The sequence below is a fragment of the Terrapene carolina genome, unplaced genomic scaffold (genome assembly GCF_002925995.2).
Source record: "Terrapene carolina triunguis isolate 2854851 unplaced genomic scaffold, T_m_triunguis-2.0 Scaffold30, whole genome shotgun sequence".
Taxonomy (NCBI): domain Eukaryota; kingdom Metazoa; phylum Chordata; order Testudines; family Emydidae; genus Terrapene; species Terrapene triunguis.
In genome coordinates this window covers 10,224,572-10,250,175 of record NW_020664381.1, presented here as the reverse complement: position 1 = coordinate 10,250,175, position 25,604 = coordinate 10,224,572, and the positions used below count along the sequence as shown (strand labels likewise).

The following is a 25,604-nucleotide window of genomic DNA, read 5'->3' as shown; positions in this document are numbered from 1 at the left end:
GCTGGGAGTGTGCTAGAAGCAACACAACTGAGCCCTCAAGGGAAGGAAAAGGTGTTTAATGTTGTTCCTGAGCAGCACTTTTATATTAATCCAGGAGCACTGTTCACAGGCTCCCTCTTTCCTGGTTCACTGTGATTCGAAGCCTTTATGAGGGATGAATTAAGAGGGGGAAAATGGAAGTGATCATAGAGGACCCATCTTCCCCAAATTAATGTATTTTAGGATCACCATTCACAAGATGACGACTGCAGTAAGGATCTGTTGCATTTCCATTATAGACTATTTTCAGTGTTGTAATTTCTTAACAGTTCTGTCTGCGCTGCGATCTTTGCAAAAAACGAAGATCTAAGCCAAGGAAGAGTAACAACAATTATTTTTTATCCATCAGAAAAAAAGTAGCTTGGCAGTTCTTCAGTTGCAAATAAATAAATAGGACTCTATATTTTATACTGGTGCTTTTGAACACTATCAACCAAATTCCCTCTTTTCCACTCCCCACCATATACATTACACAACTTTAGGCTATCCTAGACTTACCAAGTGTAATTTATACCACCTTATACCTGAATTTTATTCTCTGTACTAGGTGGGGCTGGTCAAAAATGGAAATATTTTTCCATTAAAAATTTTTTTAAAAATTCTTTAAAAAAAAAAAAATTCCTGAAATTTTCTGACTTTTTCCAATAACATTATTCAAAATCAATAATCTTGGATTTTTCCACTGGAAAAAAGGGAGGGGGAGAAGAGAAGCTGTCAGAAAAAAACAAAAGCCAAGAAGTTTTCATTTTAATTTGAATCCAACTATGTTATATTGTTTAACTAAAACTGGAAAATTTCAAATGATACAAAAAATTTTGCACAAAAAAAATGTATAATTTGAAAAGACATTTTTGTCAAAAATTTCAACTAGCCATAGTAATGAGAATGAATTTACAGGTTTAGAGGCTGAAATAGTGTTTGTAGCAGAAAGAGCAGCTGATGGGAGGTTGTCCTTTAAAACAGGCAGTGGCCTATTTTTCCTGCTTTTGGATACTTGGTGTGTACATCTTACTTCCTTAAACCTACTTACACCCAATTACCAACATGTAATTTACTCCACTTTACATACTACCTCAGAATTTGCCCCTTTGTTTAAAAAACAACAACACTTCTTTAAGCATGAATCTTTGCAGTTGAATAGTCTGCATTGTGGCTTAATCCCAGCAGTGAGGGGATTTTGCATCATGCATGTATTTTAATAACACAATGGTGTGGAGTTAGAATTCAGGCTGCAACTCTATCCCTATCTTTCCCTGTATGTATACTTCCGTCACACATTTCTTAGTATTTTATGTGTATGTGAGAATTGTGGAGTTCAGGTTGGTTTAGGAGATCAGGTTGTGGTCAAGTTTGGCTCAGTCGGCACGATTGAAGATGAATGAGTGTGGGTCTGTGACTCTGCTGGAGACTGAAGTCAATACTGAAACAGGGACCTGATTTTTTTCTGGGAGAATAAAAAGAGTCATAGGAATCTAAGAGGAAATTCACTGAGGGGAGATTTTGAAAAGAAAGCTTTTTTATTTTCATCTTTTGTTTCCTAGGATTATTTGTTGAGCATCATCCGTGTGCTTGGCACTGTATGGAGCAAAGAGGGGACATAGATTGTAAGGTCTTTGAGTTCAGAGCCTAAGTAGACAAACAAGCAATATAAAACAATACATACATACAGTGACCCACTTCCTCAAAGGATAGAGGCATCACAGTATGGGTCAAGGTGCTGATATATTTTATCATAGAGGGCAAGACCATCATGATATGCTGCCAAGTATCTTAAAATTGTTTCAGCCTATTAGATTTCACTATACGACATTACTAATTTGAATGAAGTAAATAGGTTGTGAAGTATTTAATATGATGGATCAAATTCATCCTTGATGTAATTCCTGTTGACTTTGGTGGAGTTATACGAGGGAGTAATCTAACCCAAGATATCAAGGGAAAAACCCTCAAAAATAGGGCTAAAATTTCTGGAAGTAATAGCTACTTTAGGGTGCTTGAGATGTTTGCATATATATCCAAAAGCAGGAACTGAAAGTATATTCACAGATAGGGAATGTCAGCATGGGATCTTGATTGAAACACGGTAGAAAAGTGAGTATTAGTAAATAATGATTGACGATTATATAATATTTTTCATGCAAAATTTCCCAAAGCACACCTGTGAGTATTGAAAATCTCCATTTAGGGAGAAAAGTAGGGACGTGTTTTTTAATTCCACTGAAATACCTTGGATACAGAGAACTTTTTGAGGAGACAGCTTGGGAAAATGGCAAATTTATTGCTTAAAAATAAATACAGTGACTCTGCATTTTAAGTAGGGACAGTCGGCATGAAGTGTTCTGACAGTCTGATGCATAAATTACATATGCAGCAGTCATTTTCACCCATTCATGACACTTACCTCTGGGATGGAAAATGGCAGCCATTTAATAGTGCAGAGCTATAACTTAGAACAGCATAATTTAGGACAGGAAGTGAAGAGTATTTTAATCAACTAAAATGCAAGGGACATTTTGGAAGGCAGAATGTAACCGTCTGATTGAAATTTAGCCAAGTCATGATGATAACCAGTCATTTTGAGGAACTGAAGTGTAAAAAGAGGAACAGATATTCATGTGCTTTATGCTACAAAAGGAGCAATCATAATAAAGGAAAAAAGCAATACAATTCAGAATAAACTAGATAGTTTAAGAACCTGCAGTTCAGTATAGAGAAAATATGAAATAAAAATGAAGGATTGGGGAATGTCATCTGTGGAAAATATTGTCAAACAGTGCATGGTGCTTAAGAGCAATAAGACCAAAGCCTATTCAGGGATACATAAATGAAGTTATTAAATTGGAGGTAATTTGGAAGATTATAGCATGGATGCTAGAAAGCTATTAAGCCATTGTGAAATGTAAGGACAAGCAGATATCCCTACAAGCTGGAGAAGGGCTCTGCATATGCGAAATGATATCCAGACTTCTTGCTACTGAGAGTAGTTACTGTGCTGGATAAACAAAACAGATTAGCCATGAGAATAATTAGTGTATGTAGGGTTTGTTTGTTTATTGTTTTTTTTAAAGAAGTACTTTATTGGAAGCAAAACTGCTAACTGAGATGGGGTGGCTTTCCTTCTGTTTTGCATTTTTCTTGTGTTATTGTGTTGAACTAAAGGCATGTCTTCACTAACAACGTTAAAGTGTGGGCTGTGGCAGCACTGCCGCGACGGAACTTTAACATGGCTATGGAGTCGCGGCATAACGCTGTGAGAGAGCTATGAAAAAACAGCGCTGTAAAAAAACCACCTCCATGGGAGGAGTGGCTCCCAGCACTGGTGCACTGTCTACACTGGCACTTTACAGTGCTGAAACTTGCAGCGCTCAGGGGGGTGTTTTTTCACACCCCTGAGCGAGAAGGTTGCGGCGCTGTAAAGTGCCAGTGTAGACAAGCCTTAAGTGAACTCTCTATTTTGCTGATCCTGGTAGTTCTAAGATAATACAGGATAATGATGATGCATAATTGGAATCATATCAACTCTGAAACAATGAAATGTGGAGCACATGTTCTAAGCGTGTCATATATGTTTTTTATTGCAAAAAACCCTTAGAGATTATGCAAAATTATTGGTAAGGTTTATTCAGCCATTCTACAACCATGTCAATTAGAACAAGGACCACCATCAGAGTGAAAACAAAGGTACTCTTAGGACACCCAAATTTGAAGTTTTTGGTCATTTTACAGATACACCACTACCTCGATATAACATGACCCGATATAACACAAATTCGGGTATAACGCGGGAAAGCAGTGCTCCGGGGGGGCAGGGCTGCGCACTCCAGTGGCTCAAAGCAAGTTCGATATAACGCGGTTTCACCTATAACGCGGTCAGATTTTTTGGCTCCCGAGGACAGCGTTATATCGAGGTAGAGGTGTATTTTACAGACATCTGTGTTCATTTACAGACATTCTGAGTGACATTTGTGTATTTTAAATGTGTAGGATTTATGTAAAGAAAGTGTAACAATGTTTTTGGGCATTAGGTCAACTTTACTCCACTTTACTGACTCATACATTCAACCTTTGTAAACATTTTTTGTTTGCAAATTATGACCTGCAAAGTTTAGTTTTTAGCAAATGAATATTTAAAATAGATCATTTCCCCCATTTTATAATTCAAAAACAGTGTAGCGTGTATTTTGTATATAGGCTGGGATTTTGTGCACCACATTGTGTTAGTTTGTAACTCCTGAAAATAGTGATTTATAATTGAAATGCCAATACTTAGCCATGATGACACAAACAATCTTAATATAATAAGCAACACTACATTATGAGGTTCACAGGCTCAGGAATGATGGGCCTTATTCACTACTGCATTACTCTATTTTTATGCAGTTGTCACTCCATTGGTTGCTGTAAAACTGGAGAAACTGGAATAATGCAATGAGGAATCAATCCCATGTATGTAGCTTAATTGTTACTTTCTACATTTAGCTGAGTTTGAAGAATTTTAGTGCTAGCATAATAGAGAAGTTAATAATATAAACTATAACTGAACACAATGTGGATACTCTTCCCTGTTCCCTCCCGGGACAGATCTGGTCGTGAACCTCATCCCTCACATACAATGCACCCCTCTTTTAATGCAGTCCTGGGCCTCTCCTGAGTACAAACTTATGCTTTATTGCATAGTGCTTCTTCTGAAATGGACAAACGTGTAGACAGTGAGGGCTAAGTAAAGGGTACAGTAACTCCTCACTTAACGTTGTAGTTATGTTCCTGAAAAATGCGACTTTAAGCAAAACGATGTTAAGCGACTCCAATTTCCCCATAAGAATTAATGTAAATGAGGGGATTAGGTTCCAGGGGAAAAAAATTTTACCAGACAAAAGACTGTATTATATTTTTTATATATATATATATATCACACACACACACACACAGAGTATACGTTTTAAACAAACAATTTAATACTGGTACACAGTGATGATGATTGTGAAGCTTGGTTGAGGTGGAGGAGTCAGAGGGTGAGATATTTCCCTTACTGCTAAATGATGAATTAGCAATTGGCTGAGCCCTCAAGGGTTAACTCTCTCACTCTGCAAGGCAGCAGGAATGGAGGGAGATATGCGCATTTCCCTTAAGTACACTGCCTTGTTAATTAGATCAGCTTGCTGAGACTGCAGCTGCTGCAAGCTCCCTCAGTCCTGAACCCTGCTCTATGGAAGATGGGGTAAGCGGGTTGCAGGAGCAGGGGGGAGGGGGACACCCTGACATTAGCCCCCTCTCCCTTCCCTCCCCCCCGGCACAGCAAGCAGGAGTCTCGGGGAGCAGCTCCAAGGCAGAGGGCAGGAGCAGCACATGGCAGTGGGGGGAGGGACACAGTTGAACTGCAGGCAGCTGCTGCACAGGGAACTTAGGGGAGCGGGGAGCTGATGGGGGCTGCCAGTCCACCCTGGTTCCAAGCCCCCACCAGCTAGCTGCAACGGGCTGCTCTTCCTGCAAGCAGTAGACAAGACAGGCGGCTGCCAAATGACGTTAGAAGGGAGCATTACACAACTTTAAACGAGCATGTTCCCTAGTTGATCAGCAACGTAACAATGAAACAGCGTTAACCGGGATGACTTTAAGTGAGGAGTTACTGTATTTGCACTTGAAATAATGGAACACAAATGCAATTCCATAGCAAAAGGAGTATTATCCCTAATTACACTGCTTATAGTGTCAGAAAGCATGAATTTTGTCTTTAATATACTGGAAGTTGATTTGGGGACATAAGGTTTTCTTCTTTCCAGAATTGTTGAACCTTTGTACAAAATTAAGGCTTCAAGAATTCAAAATTGTTTCATTATAAGTTTATCAGGATCTGTTCCCCTGTCAGTGCTTGCATGCAAATGTAAGCCCTGATGCTGCAAAACAGCCCAACTGCATAGAGTTCTGTTGAGTTCAGTGGGGCTCTGCACAGGCATGGAGATCCACCTACACAGAGCTCCTTGCAGAATCAGGGCATTACACATTATTAATGGGTACTTTCCTACCCATTTCAGGTACTAGAGGCAAATCTTGCTTTCCATCTCCATACGGGCATAGAAGACCCCAGTTGCACTAGCACTGCTGTGATACCATTATAATCCCCCACCCAAGAGAGAGAGGATTTGGGGAGCATACACAGAGGCTGTACATAGGGTGACCAGACAGCAAGTGTGAAAAATCGGGACGGGGGTGGAGGGTAATAGGAGCCTATATAAGAAAAAGACCCCAAAATCGGGACTGTCCCTATAAAATCGGGACATCTGGTCACCCTAGCTGTACAACACCGGCACGCTACAGAACATGGTTTATAACCAAGTTTATTTTGAAAGATTTAGCAACTCTTAAAAAATTATTACATAGGTTTAGCTCAGAAATCTTATTGTGTTGCTATAAAACTTGCTTAATGAGCACAGGAACAAAATCACTTGTAAGTCAAAAACTGGACATTCATTAAAAAGTGTAAGTCAAAAGTGGGAAGGGAAATCAAGTTGATGAACTAACCCTTAGGCAGAAATTAAGCAAAGTAAACTTGTTTTTTTTTAAAAAGAAGTGCTCCTACACATACTTGTGAACTGTTCCTTTCAAAATGGGCCCAAACCTATGTTGTGCTGAGAAACTTCAGCTCTTGTGGTCTTCAAGGGTCTTGGTTTGCATCTTTGATATAATGAACTTCTAAAATGTGTCCTCTAAGGGGCAGCATTGGGGAGCAGATATATTTGGATAAATATTATTTATATACATGGTTCAGTGTGGTGTGTTTAAAGAACCTATTGTAAGTAATGGACTATGAGCGCTCAAAAGAAGGATGTTTTGTGCCAAATCATGAGTTTTCTAAGTGTAATTGTATGTATATTTGAGGATCATAATTGCTGAGCTGTAGTCAACGTTATTAGAAATTGTTCAGCTAAAACTCTAAAACCATTGAAACCTGTGAATGTGGGGTGTCTGAAAGCACATAGGAAAACTGCTTTTTGTTGGCCTACCTAACTGGGAAACTGAGGGCACTGTCACCTTGCATTACTTGTCTCCAAGAAGCATCAAGTTAAGTCATTTCTAGGAATAACATTACATCTTATACTAACACTAATTAACTAATGCAGAGAAGTCATTCCTGGAAATACCACTTTTTATGCCATGTCTACACTAGCAATCTCACAGTGGCACAGTTGTACCAATGCAGCTGTGCTGCTGTAAGATCACTCGTGTAGCCGCTCTGTGCTAACTGAAGAGAGCTCTGCCATCAGCATAATTAAACCACCTCCAATGAGTGGTGGGAGCTATGTTGGCGGAAGAGCCTCTCCTGCTTACATAGCGCTGTCCACACTGGTGCTTCTGTTGGTATAACTCAGGGGTCAGCAACGTTCGGCACGCGGCTCACCAGGGTAAGCACCCTGGCGGGCCGGGCCAGTTTTATTTACCTGCTGACGCGGCAGGTTCGGCCGATCGCGGCCCCCACTGGCCGCGGTTTGCCGTCCCGGGCCAATGGGGGCAGCGGGAAGCGGCGCGGGCGAGTGATGTGCTGGCCGCGGCTTCTCACCGCCCCCATTGGCCCGGGACGGCGAACCGCGGCCAGTGGGGGCCGCGATCGGCCGAACCTGCCGCTTCAGCAGGTAAATAAAACTGGCCCGGCCCGCCAGGGTGCTTACCCTGGTGAGCCGCGTGCCGAACGTTGCTGACCCCTGGTATAACTTATGTCGCTTAGCGGGATGGTTTTTTCACAACACTGAGCAACATTAGCACTTTTGTCAGTATAACTTATGTAGACATCGCCTAGAAACATTGCTGCCTATCGTGACATAATATGGCATCACTCTTGGGTTCTGTGTACTTGCCGGTTAGTCTTGTGTATTGATTTCTATACATATAGCTATGTACCTTCTAGTATTTTGTTAATGCTGTTCTGTTAACTGTTGACTTCACAACTTTAATAATGTTTTTTAATATTTTTAGATGTAACAAATATATACCTATCTCTAATGTACCAATCATTTTGTGGTATCTAGGTGCCAAATACAAGAACTTTAAGCTGCTGTATTCTTGGGCTGTCTTTCCTGTTCTGCCCATGATGGGTTATATAGTCCATATGTTGTCTTTTCCTGGGGGCAGGGAGAGGGTGGATATTTATAGAAAAGGGAAAGGGATGGCTGGACTGATATAAACTGCATTTTTTGAGAACAAACTTCTGCAAATAGATGAGTCTTGCATTTGCCTACCCTACACTTTCCCCTCTACAGTTCTGACTGGTGCCACTGCAGATGCAGCTCCAGTAGCGGTAACAAGAGTGGCAGTTCTAATGAAAGACAAGACACTGGCTGCTGCTGCTGGGCTTTTTACCTTTGTGTCCTAGGGATGCTTATTTCTTCCTGACATCAGGGAAGCTTAGTGACAACATTTTCTGTTTAAGATTTTGAGTGTTTATTTGTGTATACACACTTTATCAGCATAATGTTGACAATTGAGTCTGTAATATCCAATTAAATCAATGCAGTTACTCCAGGTGTCACCTGAGAACAGAAATTATTTCCCTGAGTTTGTTTAGATGAATACCAAGATTTATTGACCCAATGGTGAGAGTTAAATATGGTGAAGCTGAGATCCATATTTAGCTAAGGGATACTAAGGGACAGATGATCCTTAACTGTGCTGAGCTTGTGGTCAGTACGGCTGTGGAGAGGGAGGAAACGTGGCTGTAAACCACCTTTCTTCATCATGCTAAGGTCCACTGATACTTTTCAGTGGATCCTTCAGCCTGCTTGCAGCTTGGGGACAGAACTAGACAAGTTAGTCACTGGCAGCAGGGCAGCACCTTGTCCCCTGAAGTTTCCTCTGGTTTTCTCTGTCTCCCCATTGGCTGGTGGCTCTGCTTGTGCAGAGCTCTTCTGAGGCAATTCCAAACTTGATTTCAAATTTCTGACTAAAAATTCATCTCACTAATGTGTCTATCTGAGTCCCAGTCATGGCCCAGGGCTGCCTTTTTTGACAAGATTGTCTCCTCAGCTGCACCTCCCCTTCTGAGGCATTTGCAGCTACTACTGCCGCTGAAGGCTTCAGGAGGGATCTAGGCTGAGAAAGCCAGAGGCAAAAGGGAAGGTCTGTGTCTCATGCTTCCCTCCTTAACCAAGGGTCTTGGTGGAAAATGCAGTTTCTCCCTCAATCCAGTCTGGATGGGTTCATCTCAGTCCCCCTTTCCCTTAATTGCAGAGAAGCCAGACAGGATTGAACAGGTCAGCTTTGCTGGCAAGTTGCAGGCATTGTTTTAGTAGCTCAGGTCGGAGGGGCTCACCTCAGCCCCCTCCCCCAGGCAGGAAGGGAGCCAGGCAGGTTTGGAAATGAACTGATGCCATAGCCAAGCAGTCCCCTTCCCCCATCTTTGATGGGAGCAATCCCAGAAGGACAGTGCACTGGATGGAAAATCCCAATAGTCCACACCAGCAGCCACCCCTCTGACTGTGGCGCTCAGCTGCCTCCTCCCCCTCTGCTTCCCCATGTGTCACGGCCGGAGGGCACTGGACATAGTATGGAGACTGCCAATACCAGAGCACGCAGTAAGGGTCCTTTGGGCTGAGCTTCCTTTGTGATCCAGGGACCTCTTGATGCTAACTGGCAGAGGACATTTTACTGATCTATACGTATATTCATTTCACACTGAGCACTGACACCATGTGCAACACCTTAAAAGTCAATGAAGTTGTACAGGTTGTAAGCAGAAAACTTAGCTCTGAATGTTTTTATCAGAAGTATCTGGAACACTTTTCATTATAGCCATACATTTCTTAAAGTTAAATTGCAAAGCTAAAATAAAAAATGATGTAAGCACTAAAGTATGTGCTAAATGCCCAGCTAAGGTGTTGAGGGCATTCAGCACAGAAACAATTAGTTTAACTTGCTTATAATGGATTGCATGGGACTAATTGTATCAGTGAGATCACAGAATGATGCATTCTGGGATTTCTTTAGTGAACTAGAAAAGGATTAACTGATGGCAAAACAATGGATTTCTAAAATAGCAAGCTTAAATGTATTCAGTGTTTGTCCCCACTTGTTGGGGAATGGGGGGATGTAGGAAGAGGGGAGGGAGATTTGTGCCAAATTTCTGGGCATAACTCAGTTTTCCTATACATTTGGTTGGTATTTTACGTCTATAGACATTTCCACTAAGTTTTTTCCCCTACAAATGCAACTACATTTTTTTTAAATCTGAAAGAGAAAAATATCAACGAAAAATGTTTTACATGCACAAAACACCACCTCCTACTGCACATTTCCTTGCAGTGCAATATTTTAGACCTTGTATTTTATATATTCAGAGGAACTCCCCAATAGAATATTTGCCTGAGAATGGAGTGCAGGTTCAGGCAAAAAATGCACTCATGAAATATTTTTATTTGGCCAAATTCTGTGCCAACTCACACCCGGGCAATACCATTGGCTTCAGTGATTCTGCATGTAATGTGTAGTTAAAGAATCTGTCTTGTTGCCATTTGCTCCTTCTTCAGAACTCAGTCCTGTGGGGTATAGAGCATCCTTAACTTCCATCAATCTCTGTGAGCGTCATGGGTGCTCTGCAACTTTGCAAGATTGGACCCTTAAACAGTTCTTGCAGTAAAAAAAACAAGTTAATTTCTGTTTGTATTCTGTCTTGTGTTCTTTTCAGATGAAACAGTGAAATGAAAATTTCCCTTCATTCACTGTTAGGAAAAGCATGTTTTTCAACATCTCCTTTGAACATCATCCATGTGTTAGAATATTTTTAAGTGTATTTTTAAATAGTGACTGGCAACCTCTGAAACACCATTTCAGTTTGAATGAGGTCATATGCTACCAAAATACTATTCATATTAGGAAACTCACATGAATTGAAAGTAGCACAGCTATAAAAGGGAAGGGAACAGGTGTTTTGTTAGATAGCAAATACTGATCATTTAACTGCTCTTTATACATGTGTAAAATAATTGATACTTCATATTTTAAGAAATTACAAACTTGTACCAGATATCAATAAGCTGCAGTGTTTCTAATTTAAAGTATGATTACTTTTAAATCTTTTGATGACTAAAACATGATATCCTGTGTGTCACTCTTCTAGAGAAGTTCAGGTTTCATAATGTGATATGGGATCAAAAGAATTTTGCTTGGGTACCAAACATCTGATGGCTAAGAGCAGGCTGGCAGGAAAACAGGGTACAGCACCACTACTGTGCTTCTACAGGAAAAACCGGAGGGATTATCAGCATTCTGAACTTTTCATAGAGTTTACTGTAAAGTGTATATTCAGCCTGTTATGAACAAGTATTTACTGTGCTGCCCCAAATCGTGGAGTAGTTTTCTTGTGTGCAATGGGACTGCTCACATGAATAAGAGCTATGGGATTGGGCCACTAGAGTCTGTTCCCAAGTTTTACAGTGCCTAAATAGGAATTTGAGCATGTAACCTAATTTCACTAAGACTCAGTTTTCCTTTTTTGTAAAGTGATTTTGAGAACTTCATATGAAAGGTGCTATATGACTGCATGTTATTGCTTGATTTCAACTTTAATTGAATGTTTTGTAATGTTATATTCCCAATAGCAAACAGGTTATAAAAATAAGTACAGAATGTTAGTAATTATTCAACCTAATATTTCAGATACAGTGCTGTATATGTAAAATGTCTTAATGTTAAGGTTTGATGGATAGGGTCTCAGAGGAATCAGGGAAAACTCCTCCTAAAATGTAAACTCAAACATTTGAAAATAAATCTAAAAATCTAGTTTGTTTATGAGCTCTTTAGATGGACAACCACATGACCACCAAATCAGGATTAATGCAGTCACAGAAGTCCATGTCATTGTGTGCTTGTTTTCAGTGGGACTACTCACATGAGTAAGGGCTGCAAGATAAAGCCCTGGATTCTTGACTCCCACTGTTGTGCTGAAAATGTCAGACTACGCTGTCATCCACATAGTACATACAGCAGTAGTTCCAGAGGACTAATCAATGTATAAAGCACTGAAATTTAAATGTGATACAAGGTTTTTTTGGTTTATATAGTTTCTGTGTCCCAAAGGGTGACTTGCAGCCCTGCATGGTACTAAACTGACTGAAAGAGATGTGCGAGAATTGTTTTACGTTTTTGGAGTTAAGCACTGTTACAACTGTCTTCTTTTGAAATGTGTGAAGAGTAATATGGGATTTCATCAGAAACACTGATATATAATAAATGGAGAATATGATATAACATGCTTACAATAGATAGAAAATACCAAAATATTATGTATTGAATTTGCAAATACATGCACTATATACACTGTGATCTCGTAGCTGTGCACTGTCAGTCAACTGTTTTGAAAAGTCATTCATGTGTCAGTGTTTCTGCCTCATCTTGGGCATGCCAGATAGATTGCATGTGTATGACCTATGTTAGTGAGTGATTAGTAATCTTGCTGTCTTGGTTAGTGAAGGTAAGTTTTGTTGGTGCTTAAATACCAAGGTTTTATGCATCTTAGAAATACCGTATATAGGACCTGTTCTTCACTGCATTGCACCTTGTGCGTTCATTCAGACCTCTGCCAACTAGATGTAAATGCTATCTATCTGATTTATTTTACATCCACTTTCAACAGGTGTAAGTAACTACACACGATGCAAAACAGGAGAGAATCAGGCCCTATGAAAGAAATCCTGGCCTTGAAGTCCATGGGAGTTTCAATATAGATTTCAGTGGGGCTAGGATTTCACCCTATGTCTGTAAACCAAATACATCCTTTAAAAATAATTAGTCCTCTAGTTGGAGAAAGAACCCCTCATTGAGATCAATATTAAGCTGCAGTGCTATTTTATTGTGAAATTTCAGTAGCAATAGTGGTTGTGAACAAAGCTAAATCTTCCTCCAAAATGAGATAAATAGAGATTATTATAAATATCTTTTCAGAAGTATATTTACAGCTGAGAAAGAAAGAAAGAAAGATGAGCTCCCTCATGAGTGTAGAAGTCAGGGCATGTTGATACTTTGAAATCATGGAATGGATTCTCTTGGCCAGGTTCTTGTTCCTGCTCTGGTGGCACAGTGAAGCTAGAAAGCAGATTTAATCAGCTATCATGGGAATTCCTAGGTAATGTAGAGCCTGTGTGGTGCTTCCACACCACGTCCTCCAAGCCCCCAGCACAGGGGTCTTTCCTGGAGAAAGGGGAGTGTAAGCAGGGTGGCTCTGTGCTCCAGCTATCTCCAGGTGTGTACCAGCCCCTTCGATCACAGGGAGCTAGCTGTAAATTAGAGCAGCCAAAGGGTAGCTCTTATTTATTCTGGGACTGGATCAGTTCCTGGCCAATGCCAGGATGTGGGGGGAGACAGAAAGTTGATTTAATGCCACCTTTGCGTCTCCCCCTGTTTCTGCATCTAGTATGCCTCAGATGAACCAGAGAATCTGGCCCCAGATGTGCTGTACTTGAGACATTCCAGAATACGAGCATTTGGGATAACCTGTCAAATTAAATGTATTGTTTTTTAAAAAATATTTTGAAATAGGGAAACTAACTTTTTTAAAAAGTGTTGTTGTAACTGTGTTGGTGCGTGGGTCCCAGGATGTCAGAGAGACAAGGTGAGGTAATATCTTTTATTGGACCAACTGCTGTTGGTGAAAGAGACAAGCTTTTCTTAATGAAAAAAAAACACAGTATAATGATAGGTGCAGCAGATATATTGTCAGTCAATCTCCTGTCCTATAGTATCCTTTGCACTTTCAGGGATCGCAGTTATCCAGAAGAATACATACAGCCAGCAGGGTGTTTAAGTTTTGCTTGTTGTAATTGCATCAGTCTGGACAACTGCTTCTTTTTTTCACAGCATTTCCATATTCAGTTACTAATTACCTTGCTTGTAGTTACAAAACTGACTGACAGTATCAGAAATAGCAGCAGAATCTACAAGCTGTTAGTTTTAAGTCAATTGCAATTTCAATTCCTGTCCAAAATATTTGTAAATAAATCTGCCTTCAGAATGTATTTATAATGAAGACTATACAAGACTCTAATATACTACTAAAATTAATCCATTGTCTCTTTAATATAATAATTCTATCATCTGTTGTTAGTCTGTTATTAGACACTTTACCAAAGCCATTACAAACCTAGCCTAAAACACCAAGCCTCATCCTCATTGTTAGCTTTGATAGTTGCCTCTATCATTTAATAGTTTGCGTGTAGCCAGTCCAAGTTGGCAATGTCACCCCAAGCTGATTCAAGCCACAGACATTTTTGCTGACTGGAGTCATGCTATCTTTGCCAGTTTGCTGGAATAGACACAGACAGTGATTGGGTCATGCTGAAAACATTCCTGTCCTGTGAAGCAAGTCTGTTTGTATTTTAGGTTTGCCAGGACTAATGAATTAAAAATCTTGAACTCTCCACAGTTTGCTGCTTATTAATGCCTCTGTCAGAAGGATTTTTTTTCCCTCTGAAGCATGACAACATCATAAATCTCATTGTTGGAAAGGAAAGGAAGGGAGAGTGGAATTGCGAAGAAAAGCGGAAAAGGGTGGTCTTGTGGGATAGCAAAGCCTTTGGGAAGTGCAGGTAGCAGCATGTTGCCTTAACAGCTGTCTCAGCTTCTCAGACTCTGTCAGTTTGTTGCTATGTAGCAGGTGCAGCCTTTTCTTTTATTGAATCTTTACTCCATAAAGGCAACGACAAGCCAAGGCAGTGGCTAGCCCTGGATTATACAAGTGCAGACTCTCCACTAAGTGAGGTAAGGCAACAGGTGTGAAAACTGAACTAAACTGATAGAGCTGTAACACACTTAATCTGAGTTCTGCTACAGATTTTTATAAAGAAACAACAGCCTGTTCCACAGACAGTCCTCATGAATATGGAACTGCTTTCTGGGATGCTTTTAAAGACCTCATTATACTCAAAGTTGCCCACTCCCATATCCTTCTGTCTACAGAATGATTATCCTTTTTTGTGTGTGAGGAAAATAAGTGGGAAGTTTGTACGCAGTTGGTCTGTTTCATTTCCCTGAGCCGATGGGACATTCATCATCCTATTTACACACACAGCACTGAAATGAAGGTTTCCCTGCCTTCTTGTTTTCTTTATTTTCTTTTTGATGATGGAGACCATTGAGGATTCTGCAGAAAATCTGGTGAAGAAATAATCTTAATTCATAAAATGAGATAACTGGCTCATATACAGTGTGTATATATAGATAGGATTTTCTTTCCGTAAATTAAAACAAAATGAAAAAGTCTCTTGTGTAATATTAAAAACATTAGTTATTGAAGGGAGTATTTATTTTTGCCCCCAGATCGGTGACTAAATACTGGTAATTTGTAAACATTGTAGACCACACAGTGTGTGAATGGGACAAGACCACTGATTTACTTAGGACAGTGCTCAGTTATGGTAAGCTTAAGGATTCCAACAAAAGACATCCTATCATGTTTGTTTGTTAAAATGGTATTAACTTCCATGAATGTTTTTTCTCATTTCTTAATCTGTGATATTAAACATGAAGCATCTTATTGTGTAGAAAACCTGTCTGATGATGGTTAACAGATGTGGTGCATGTGTGATACAATATGTAATGATGAACAGTCTTGTTTTCAAAGTTGTGCGAATTTGTATCTCTCTTTTGTTCTAGGTTTGTTTGAGAGTCATGTGGGAAGGGTATGTTATGATAAATAATTTTGGTTTTGCAATTGTTCTGTTTATTTAAAAAAAAAACATGCAAGGTCTCAAATACTTTTCACAAAGAGACCATGGAAGAAGGAGATCGTTACTCTAGAAAAAGTTGCTACATAAACAGACCCCCCGCCCAAAATGCATTTTGTCTGTTTAAATGATTTTGTGGTCTCTCTTCCAATTGATGCTGGTTGGGTGTGTGTGTGTTCTTTTGATTAGTAATAATAAGGAAGATGGGGTTATTCATGAGAATCCTCCAAATATTAATATGAAAAGAGGCTGCCAGCTCCAAAGTAAGGATTTTAGAATAATTGTTCTTTTTTTTTTTAAAGAAAATCTAAGCACTGTAAAACATCCACTATTTGATCAGAGTTCACGTCAGTGGCTTATTGTGTAACATTGCCACAGAGGAACAGTCTCCCTCTGCTGGCTAAATGCTCAGACAGACAAAACAAAAAATAAATGTTTAAGTCAGTGGGCCAAACTCATGCTTGCTGCTACTCTACTGCCTGCAAAGGATTGATGCTAGGGATGAATTTTGTGCATCATCAAGCAAGGCCTTTCTCTTGTAATGCTGTTCTGTTGTACTGATTTTATGTGATGCTCTAATAATTAAACATAACATCAAATGGGGTGATGCAATTTTAGTGCAGAAAAATAACCATTGCTTTCAAAAGTGTTACGGAAAAGCTGCAATGTGATTGGGTAAGAGAACTGTCTTTTCCCTTTCCACCAATTAAACGCCACATTGTCTACAGAAGTATAGCGCAGCGTTTAGCAATTTTGCTATACTTTATTGAATAAGTTGATTTCCAATTTTCTGTGGGTGTTTTACACTTGTGTTTATTTCTTTAAATGTTGTTCATGTAGCAATCCACCTAGGTGATATAGGTGCAGTGCACTGCTGAGTAATGTTTGAAGTTTGCTTAGTTCTCTTACCGCCCAATGTTACAATGATTTCTGCCTGGGCAGATCTTTCACCAATGTAAGTTCCATTAACTTCATTTAGGCTCCATACAAGGACCTGGCTCATTGCAGGATTAGGACCTCAGTGTGTACTGTTAGTGAATGTTAATTACAGCAGCTTTATATGAGATATATAGGAGTTTAAGTTGGACATCAAATACTTAATAGACTTTGTTTGGGGAAAAAACTTTTATACGAAAGTCTAAATACACATAATATAACTATAAGTGCATAAGCCTGGACATGCTTTAAGCTTATCCTGTCTAAGTTGATAGCAACTGAAGACCATTAATATTTGATGGCTATTTGGTGTTCTGTGTGAAATAAATTGGGAATTTGGGGCTGTTTCTTAGTGAAGAGTGATCCACCTCATTAAAACCGCCATTTGGTGCTGGCAGACTCCGAAGAAAGGCCACAGGCTAAATTAGGCCCTGATCCTGCAATTGACTTCCTCTAGGCAGACCCTTAACATCTGCAAGGAATCTCACTGAAGGATCAGTACCAAGGTTTGGAGAATTATCAATCTTCTGACCCTTAAATGTGTGACTGTCCAGGTCAAGGCTGAGATATGCTGACAGGACAAAGTGGGGAAATTTTCTTCATCGTTGCCTTTACCTGAACTGTGGATAAATCAAGGAATTTAGTCTCTGTCACTGAATTTCACTTTAAATTTTTTTTTAAAGAAAAATCAAATGTAGCCCCGTGCATGTCACCTTAAATTTGCTTTATTAGAATAAAAAATGCAAAAAGTGCAGCTATAAATGTGTGCAAATCACTAAGCTGAGGATGTAATGGCTTCATATGATCAGTAATGTATGCAATATTTATATAATTGCAGCTGGAACACACAGATAAACACGTAGACTCAAGTGCCCACATGATCACCACAGCAAGAGTACCTGCTGATAAGCCAGTCCGAATTGCCTTCAGTCTAAATGACTCCCCAGGTACAGTTCAATTTTATGGAATAAATGCAAATGAAATGTTTCTAGGTTTTATATGTTCTTGATCATATTTATATTACCAAATGAAGTCGAATGTCATGGATGGACTTTTTCCATGTGTGTGAATGATCAGTTTTCCTGTCTGGTAACTACAATATTGTTAGAGGAAACTAACAATAGATTAAAATCACTTGTCCAACAGCCTAGATACTGTAAAAGTGAGATTTATTTCAAGAGAATGTGGAATAAACATAAAACTATGACTGAATTACCAATATATTTCAATATAAACTGAAAAAGTGTGCTAAAACTCCTGGGCAACATTTTTTTTATTTTGTTATTTTATTTTGATGGGGAGGGCAAAGCTGGCATCTAAGCAAAGGACAGAACAAAAAGACACTTTCCCATAAGCAAAAAGGTTGAAGAATACCAACAGAATGCCCAGCTTGAGGGAAGGATTCAGGAAACAGCTGCTCAACCTGGCATGTTCCCCGATAAAGTAGCACAAATTCCATTACCGTTTGTCCTGTAAACTAATGTTGATGGAGCGTTAACTTCCCCAACGTAACCTGTGCACATGTGAACCCTTGGATTAGGTTCACATTATTGAGTGTACCTTAATTTTTGAAAATGCCTAGAGAGCTATTGATAGGCACTTTGTGAAAATCAGAATGAAATAAAGAAACCAGAAACAGGGAAGCAATGGCAGCATCACAAAGAAGGAAACTAGCTCTGCTGCCAGTGCTAGGGGAGAGCCTGGAGGCAAGGCGGAGGTGTATACAGAGCTTGAAACTCACAGGGTTTCAGTTATCATTACTTGTGAACCCACTTGCCATGCATGTTTGTAGACTACCCGTGCTAACCAAAAGAAGGCTGAGGGGGGATATGATTGCTCTCTTTAAATATATCAAAGGGATAAATACCAGGGAGGGAGAGGAATTATTTCAGCTCAGTGCTAATGTGGACACGAGAACGAATGGATATAAACTGGCCGTGGGGAAATTTAGGCTTGAAATTAGACGAAGGTTTCTAACCGTCAGAGGGGTGAAATTTTGGAACAGCCTTCCGAGGGAAACGGTGGGGGCGAAAGACCTCTCTGGCTTCAAGATTAGGCTAGATAAGTTTATGGAGGGAATGGTTTGATGGGATTACGGGATTCTAATCAATTAGGCAATAACGGCCATCGCTGGTAAAATGAGGGTCTGGCTAGAGAATCTTGCCTGTATGCTCGGGGTTCTGCTGATCGCCATATTTGGGGTCGGGAAGGAATTTTCCTCCAGGGTAGATTGGCAGTGGCCCTGGAGGTTTTTCGCCTTCCTCCGCAGCATAGGGCAGGGATCGCAAGCTGGAAAATTCTCTGCGACTTGAAGTCTTTAGATCACGATCTGGAGACTTCAACAGCAGAGTTAAGGGAAAGTGGGGGGGTCAGCTTTTGTGGCCTGCATCATGCGGGGGGTCAGACTAGATGACCATATTGGTCCCTTCTGACCTTAAAGTCTATGAGTCTATGAGTCTATGAGGATGGTGTAGCTCAGCTTCTGCTCTCAGAAGTCACAGATCTTTTCAGGTAAGTTATTCCATTCTGTGCATTCTTACACAAGAGAGTAACGTATATATATTTTCACACAGCATTCAGGAAACGGAGCATTATTATTCCTACAACAGCCTTAACTCTGCTCCGCGATTTTGTTTTTCATTCTTTGTATCCTTATTTTCTCTGTACACTCTTCAGTATCAAACTGCTTTTGTGTATGCTTTTTACACACAGGACCACATTCAAACCTGGTATAAGTAGATATAAGTCCACAGACTTAAGTGGAATAGCATCCACTTATGCCAAATTTGAATTGTATCATGGAGCAGAGTATAGGCTGTTATAGGAATAATAATGCTCCGTTTTCTGAATGCTGTGTGAATACAATCTCAACTCCAATGTTACATCCATGAAATTTTTGTCACCTTTCTGTTTTCTTTTATAATATTTTAAAAAATATTTTTAAATAAACTTCCTGTATTTATTACTACTTAATATTACAGTAGCCCACAAAGCCCAATCCACATCACAGCTCTGAAGGGACGTATAATTATGTATGGTAACATAGTCCATATGCTAAAAACTTTACAAAGACAAGTGACATATAAAAGTTGGGAGAGGGATACAATCTGGGGTGGGGGAGGGGAAAGGGTGCAAGCTTATATATGCCTTGTTTTGTAAATTATAATTACCAGTATATTATAATATATAAAGAAAGTACCAACTATCCCCATCTGCCCATCAAGCCATCCTTAACAATCTGATTTCTTGTAAGCATCACTGCAAAGGTAGGTCTTGAAGAGAGAGTTTAAGGAGAGGAGGGGAGTGTCCTTATGAATCATGGAAGAATCAGCTGCTTGTGTGAAGAGCTGAAAATCAGGCAAAGGAGGCTTGCACAATGGGCAGAGCAGAGGAGATGGAAGGGCAACGTGATAAGGGATAAGAGAAGACAGTAGCGAGGGACAAGGTTGTGAAGAGCATGAAAGGTCAAAATTCAGTAATGTCGCAAACTGTTCCCTTCTCTCACCCTGTCTCCTCTGCTCTGCCAATAATTCCAGACTCTATTAAAATTTGTAAGAAGGTTCAGAACTATGGAAAGGTGTTCATTCTCTATTAAATTCCTTAGGACTTCCTCATTGCCCACATTATCTGGCTCTCAGCATACATGTGTTATTGCAGCAAGTGATCCAGACCATCTGTGAAGATAGGAGAGAGTAAATAGGAACCAGTAGATTAAGGACCATATTTCACACTGAATTGCAACCCCCGGAGGGCTACTCAGAGGTATAAATCAGCATAGTATTTGACCTCATCAGGAGAATTCAGCACCTGATGTTAACGGAAAGCCTGAATGGAGATATCAATATCAAACCTATTTAAACAAGGCAAAGGAAAAATCACTCCAAGTCTGAAGTTTTACAGAAAGCCACATTCAAATGATCCTAGTTCAAACAAGCAACTGAAATGTCTTTTTTTAAAGAGACACTGCAAAGACATAAATCTGCTGACACAGCGTCTCACTGCCACCTTTATCCATTTTAAATTTAGAATCTTTTTTCTTCTTTTCACCTTTTTATATTCCTCTTATCCTTTTTTCATGGGAGGAGAGTTGCTTTTCTCAATTCAGGAGGGAGTTCTGTGTTTCAACTCTGACAGCATCTTGAGAGATTTAGTATTGTGATGGTACACCTCTATCCCGATATAACGCTGTCCTCGGGAGCCAAAAAATCGTACCGCGTTATAGGTGAAACCGCGTTATGTTGAACTTGCTTTGATCCGCCGGAGTGCGCCCCCCCGCCCCCCTGGAGCGCAGGGCTGCCCATAGGATTCAGGGGGCCTGGGGCAAAGCAGGGGAGCTGCTACGCTTGTACTCACCCGGCGGCAGTCTAGGTCTTTGGCGGCATTTCGGCGGCAGGGGGCCCTTCAGTCGCTCCGCGTCTTCAGCAGCACTGAAGGACCCGCCGCCGAAATGCCGGCGAAGACCCGGAGCGACTGAAGGGCCCCCTGCTGCCGAAATGCCACCGAAGACCCGGAGCGCCGCCGGGCCAGGGCTCGCGGGGCATTTCGGCGGCGGGGGGCCCTTCAGTTGCTCTGCGTCTTCGGCAGCACTGAAGGATCCACCGCCGCCGAAATGCCGCCGAAGACCCGGGCCAGGGCTCTTGGGGCCCGGGCCCTGCAGCAAATTGCCCCACTTGCCCCCCCCCCTCAGGTGGCCCTGCTGGAGCGCTGCTTTACTGCGTTATATCCGAATTCGTGTTATATTGGGTCGCATTATATAGGGGTAGAGGTATATGTAAAAACCTCACCCAGAATGAGGAGGTGAGTGAATTAAACTCATTTAATGTTTTTTCTTAGATGTTGTCTTGTTTGCCAATCATGGTGGCAGGTGTGATGCCCCGTAAGGCTGAATTATTCTACCACAGTAGTACAGGGAGGAATTTACAACGTAACCAGATATAAAAGGGGAAAAGGTGTGTTTCTTCTGGATGGTGATTATCTCACTGGTTAGAACTGCAACAAAGTACTGGGTCTGAAAGCAGAGACTGTTAACAACTCAAGAAAAGCAAGTTATTTAGTGTTATTTATCTACAAGAAGGGATATGGCTTATGTTATCCATACCAAAAATTGTTTTACTGTGTTCAAAAGTTGGCTCTTTTAGGGCCTGACAATGACCACAAAAACAATTAAAACCGGGCCAGTTTTGTGCTGTATTTTTATTATGATTGTGGGGTGACCAGGTCCTTAAAAGTCTTGAGGGAACTCTGACCAACTGCTAACAGTGATGCTATATAAAAATACAATTTTACTGTGTATCACTTAATCCTGTAGATATAGATATCTATATTTGATGCTTTTACTCAAGTTCACTAAACTGGCACTAGACATAAATTCTCTCATAGCTTGTCAGATTTGTAGCAGTTTACCTTAAGGTGTGATTTAAAACTGATTGAATTAAACCAACACAAAAGGCTGAGTGGGCAAGCTTATTTCAATTTTGCTTAAATTGATGTAGGAATAGATTTAAATTAAACCAAATAAGCTGCCCTTAAGCCAAAATAAGGGCACGTCCACATTTAAAACAATGCAGCGGCGCAGCTACACTGATGCAACTATGCATTGTAATCTTATTTTCACAGTGTTATTATTATTATTTATTTGTATTGTGGTAGCACCTAGGAGCCCTAGTCATTGACAGGACCCCTTTGTGGTAGGCGCTGTACAAACACAGAACAAAATGACAGTCCCTGCCCTAAAGAGCTTATAACTGAAGAATGAGACAACAGGCTACATGTGGATACAGCAAATAGAAGGGAATAAGGAAACAATAACACAATACTGATTATTATTTGTACCCTCACCTCTGTCCTTCCTATTGTTTGCCGTGCTCACTTGTTGAGTTTTGTCTTTAGTTAGGATATTTCTACACAGCAACTAGACTCCGCATATAGGATTACAGCATCCCTGCCCCAAGGAGCTAACAATCTAAAGATATGTCTACACAGCAAAGAAAAACCCGCAGCTGACCCATGCCAACCAACTCAGACTTGAGAGGTTCAAGCTGCAGGGTTGTTATGTTGTTGTGTAGGCCTCTGGGCTCAGGTTGGCGCCTGGGCTTTCTGACTCTGTGAGGTGGGAGGGTCCTAGAGTTTCGGTGCCAGCCCAAGCCCGGAAGTCTACACAGCAGTGAAACAGCCCTGAAGCCTGAGCCCCGCGAGCCTGAGTCAGCTGGCACACGCCTGACATGGATTTTTCTTTGCTGTGTAGACATATCCTTAGATTGTTAACTCCTTGGGGGAAGAGATGCTGTAATCCTATATGTTTGTACAGTGCCTACCAGGATGGGTCCCTGATCCTAATTGGGAGCTTTGGAAACTACTGTAGTACAAATAATAAATTCATTATTTTAACACAATGTGTGGGCTTCAAAGTGCATATATTTTCTATTTAGAGGTTCATATAAAAATAATAATAATATCCCTGATTAATCCTTAAAACCATGTTCTGTTTTTGGTAGACAGTAATGACATTTTTCTGAGGATTTCACAGGAATTTATGAGAAATGCCCTTAAAGGGCATGAGACTGAGAGTCCCCCACGGAGCATCCTTTAGCTTAGGAGAAAGTATGCTGAGTAGGAAGCTCATGGGTGCTGTTAATATTTTTGTGAAGTCCATAACACTTATTATTAAACAAGGCCCTCATATTCCTATCCTAAGGGCAGGCAATTATTTTTCCCTACCCTTTTACAAATAAGGTAACTGAGAGGCTGCACAAGGTCATTTCAGGCATAACTGGGAATAGAACCCAGGGCTCTTATATGATAGAGCCAAGTCTCATTCATTTAGCCACCGTGCCTTTTAGCAAGCAATGTCTGTACTTGTCTGTCTGTAAACACTGCTCTGGCCTCTAGACACTGACCTCTCAGAGCCAGGATTAGAAACCAGGAATCCTGAGACATAACATTCCGCTGCTGTCTTACGAATAGTTGTGTAGCGCACTGGCAAAGTATGTGTTGTGGATCAGCCCTTAAAGAAGGATACAAAACACACTTTGCCAGTGTGCTAAACAACTATTTGTAAGACAGCAGTGGAATGTTGTGTCTTCCACTCCCAGTCAATGGTAAGAAGACTCCCATCGACTTTAGTGGGAGTTGGACTGGGAACTTAAACTGGGATTTTCAAAGGAATCTAAGGGCTTCAATTGAAATTCACTATGAGTTGGGTGCCTAACTCCCTTTAGGCTCCTTTGAAAATCCCAGTCTTCTACTGTGTGTGTGATTGGGGGTGGCACTGGGTTTTTTACCTTGCTTTAGTCTATAAGTATGTGTATGCATTTCTAAATTCAAGAAAATTCCTGCCACTGAAGTTCTTAGCTTATCTGGTGTATAACAGCACTAAGAAGTTGATTTAAAGAGGTCTTAAACTAGTGTGACTAAAAAAAAACCCTTGCAGCTGTTGAGTAGATGCTACAGCAGGCCCATTATAAAATGTACTATGGTATGCTATAATGGTTAAGATACCAATAAGTTCTATTTTTAGTACCATTGACTCAGTCACTTTGTGTTCAGAAAATAAGCAGTGAACATTTGCTTATTGAAAGGATTTCCTCTGAAATTATTTCTTTTTAGAGTTCATCCTTTTAAAATTTATTTAGGGAATTTGTTTTATTTTTTATTTGCTGCTTCTACTAACTACACTGCGGTTAGTAGTGTAACATTTCTAATAGTTTGAAACAGTCAAAAATTCAAAAAAGATATTTTTAAAATCTTGTGCATGTGAAAAATAACAGCAATTCCTGCTTTACGTGTTCTTGATTTCTTTTGAAAATTAAAATCACGAGGGGGTCTTCCTTACTGCTACTGGTACAGTATGTTGTACTGCTGGAATTGTCAAATGTCAGTTTAACGGCTCTCCACAACTCTGATCCAATATTGCTGTCAAAATGTTTTACAACTATTCATCCAAATGTTGTAGAGCAGCTGTACTACTGGTCTGACTGAGTCATATTCCTTCTTTCCATTTGGCTATGCAGCATTATTCGTCTTTCCTCTTTTAGAATATTTGTCTATTTTTAAAATTTGCGCAAGAAGGCAACAGCAACTTAAAAGTAAACACTTACACGTTGATGTAAAGTAACTTTATGCAATTCAAAAACTTAAATATCTTGCAGGAGAAATCTTGTGGGTAGGTGGTGGGGAGATGTTTTTAATAATACTGCAAACTGAGCTCTCAGAATATTAATACTAGATCATGGTATCTATAGACTATTTGTTTTACTTGTGTTGTTGCCCTCTTCTCCACTTCATTTTTCCTTGCTATGGCCCTCACTTTTGTTTTTGTTAGCAGAGGGACCAGGGACTCAGTGGCATGCAGATAGAATGCCCATATGTGGAGGTATATCCAGTGTGCAATACAGTATGATTCATGGTAAGACCAGCTCATTGCCCTGGATGCCAACTCTCTATTAGTTAAAGCAAGGCTTTGACTGTATACTAGCCAATATATACTCTGTATACTCTGCCTGGAACAAGGTTGCTTATTTTCCCTATTCCCCACCACAATCATTTCACTCCATGACCACTGATAGTAGGATACAGAGGTGCAAAATATCTGGCAAGATACTCTGTGTGAGCAGACATCTGCATCCCCACAAAGCCCTATTGATTCAGGGCACGTCTTCACTACCCGCCGGATCTGTGGGTAGCAATCGATCTATTGGGGATCGACTTATCACGTCTAGTGAAGACTCGATAAAATCGATCCCCGATGGCTCTGCCGTCGACTCCGGAAATCCACCGCGGCAAGAGGCAGAAGCGGAGTCGACGGCGGCGTGGCAGCGGTCGACTCGCCGCCGTCCTCACAGCCAAGTAAGTCGACCTAAAATACGCAACTTCAGCTACACTATTCAGGTAGCTGAAGTTGCGTATCTTAGGTCGACCCCCCCCCCC

At 40.4% G+C, this 25,604-nt stretch overlaps 1 protein-coding gene across 4 annotated transcripts in view; it reads left to right on the top strand.

Annotated features, from left to right (window-relative positions):
• Positions 1–25,604, top strand: part of LOC112105892 (MAP3K7 C-terminal-like protein) — a 71,233-nt gene that overhangs the window by 9,615 nt on the left and 36,014 nt on the right. The window contains exons 1-2 of one of the 4 annotated variants that reach the window (XM_024198888.3): positions 14,457–14,778; positions 17,518–17,626. In XM_024198888.3, the coding sequence (XP_024054656.1) occupies positions 17,557–17,626 (70 nt within the window). In that variant the 5' untranslated portion in view covers positions 14,457–14,778; positions 17,518–17,556. Of the gene's footprint in view, positions 1–14,456; positions 14,779–14,996; positions 15,175–16,399; positions 16,419–17,517; positions 17,627–25,604 lie in introns of those variants that run through there. The other 3 variants (XM_024198883.3, XM_024198889.3, XM_026651446.2) reach the window with 3 other exon arrangements.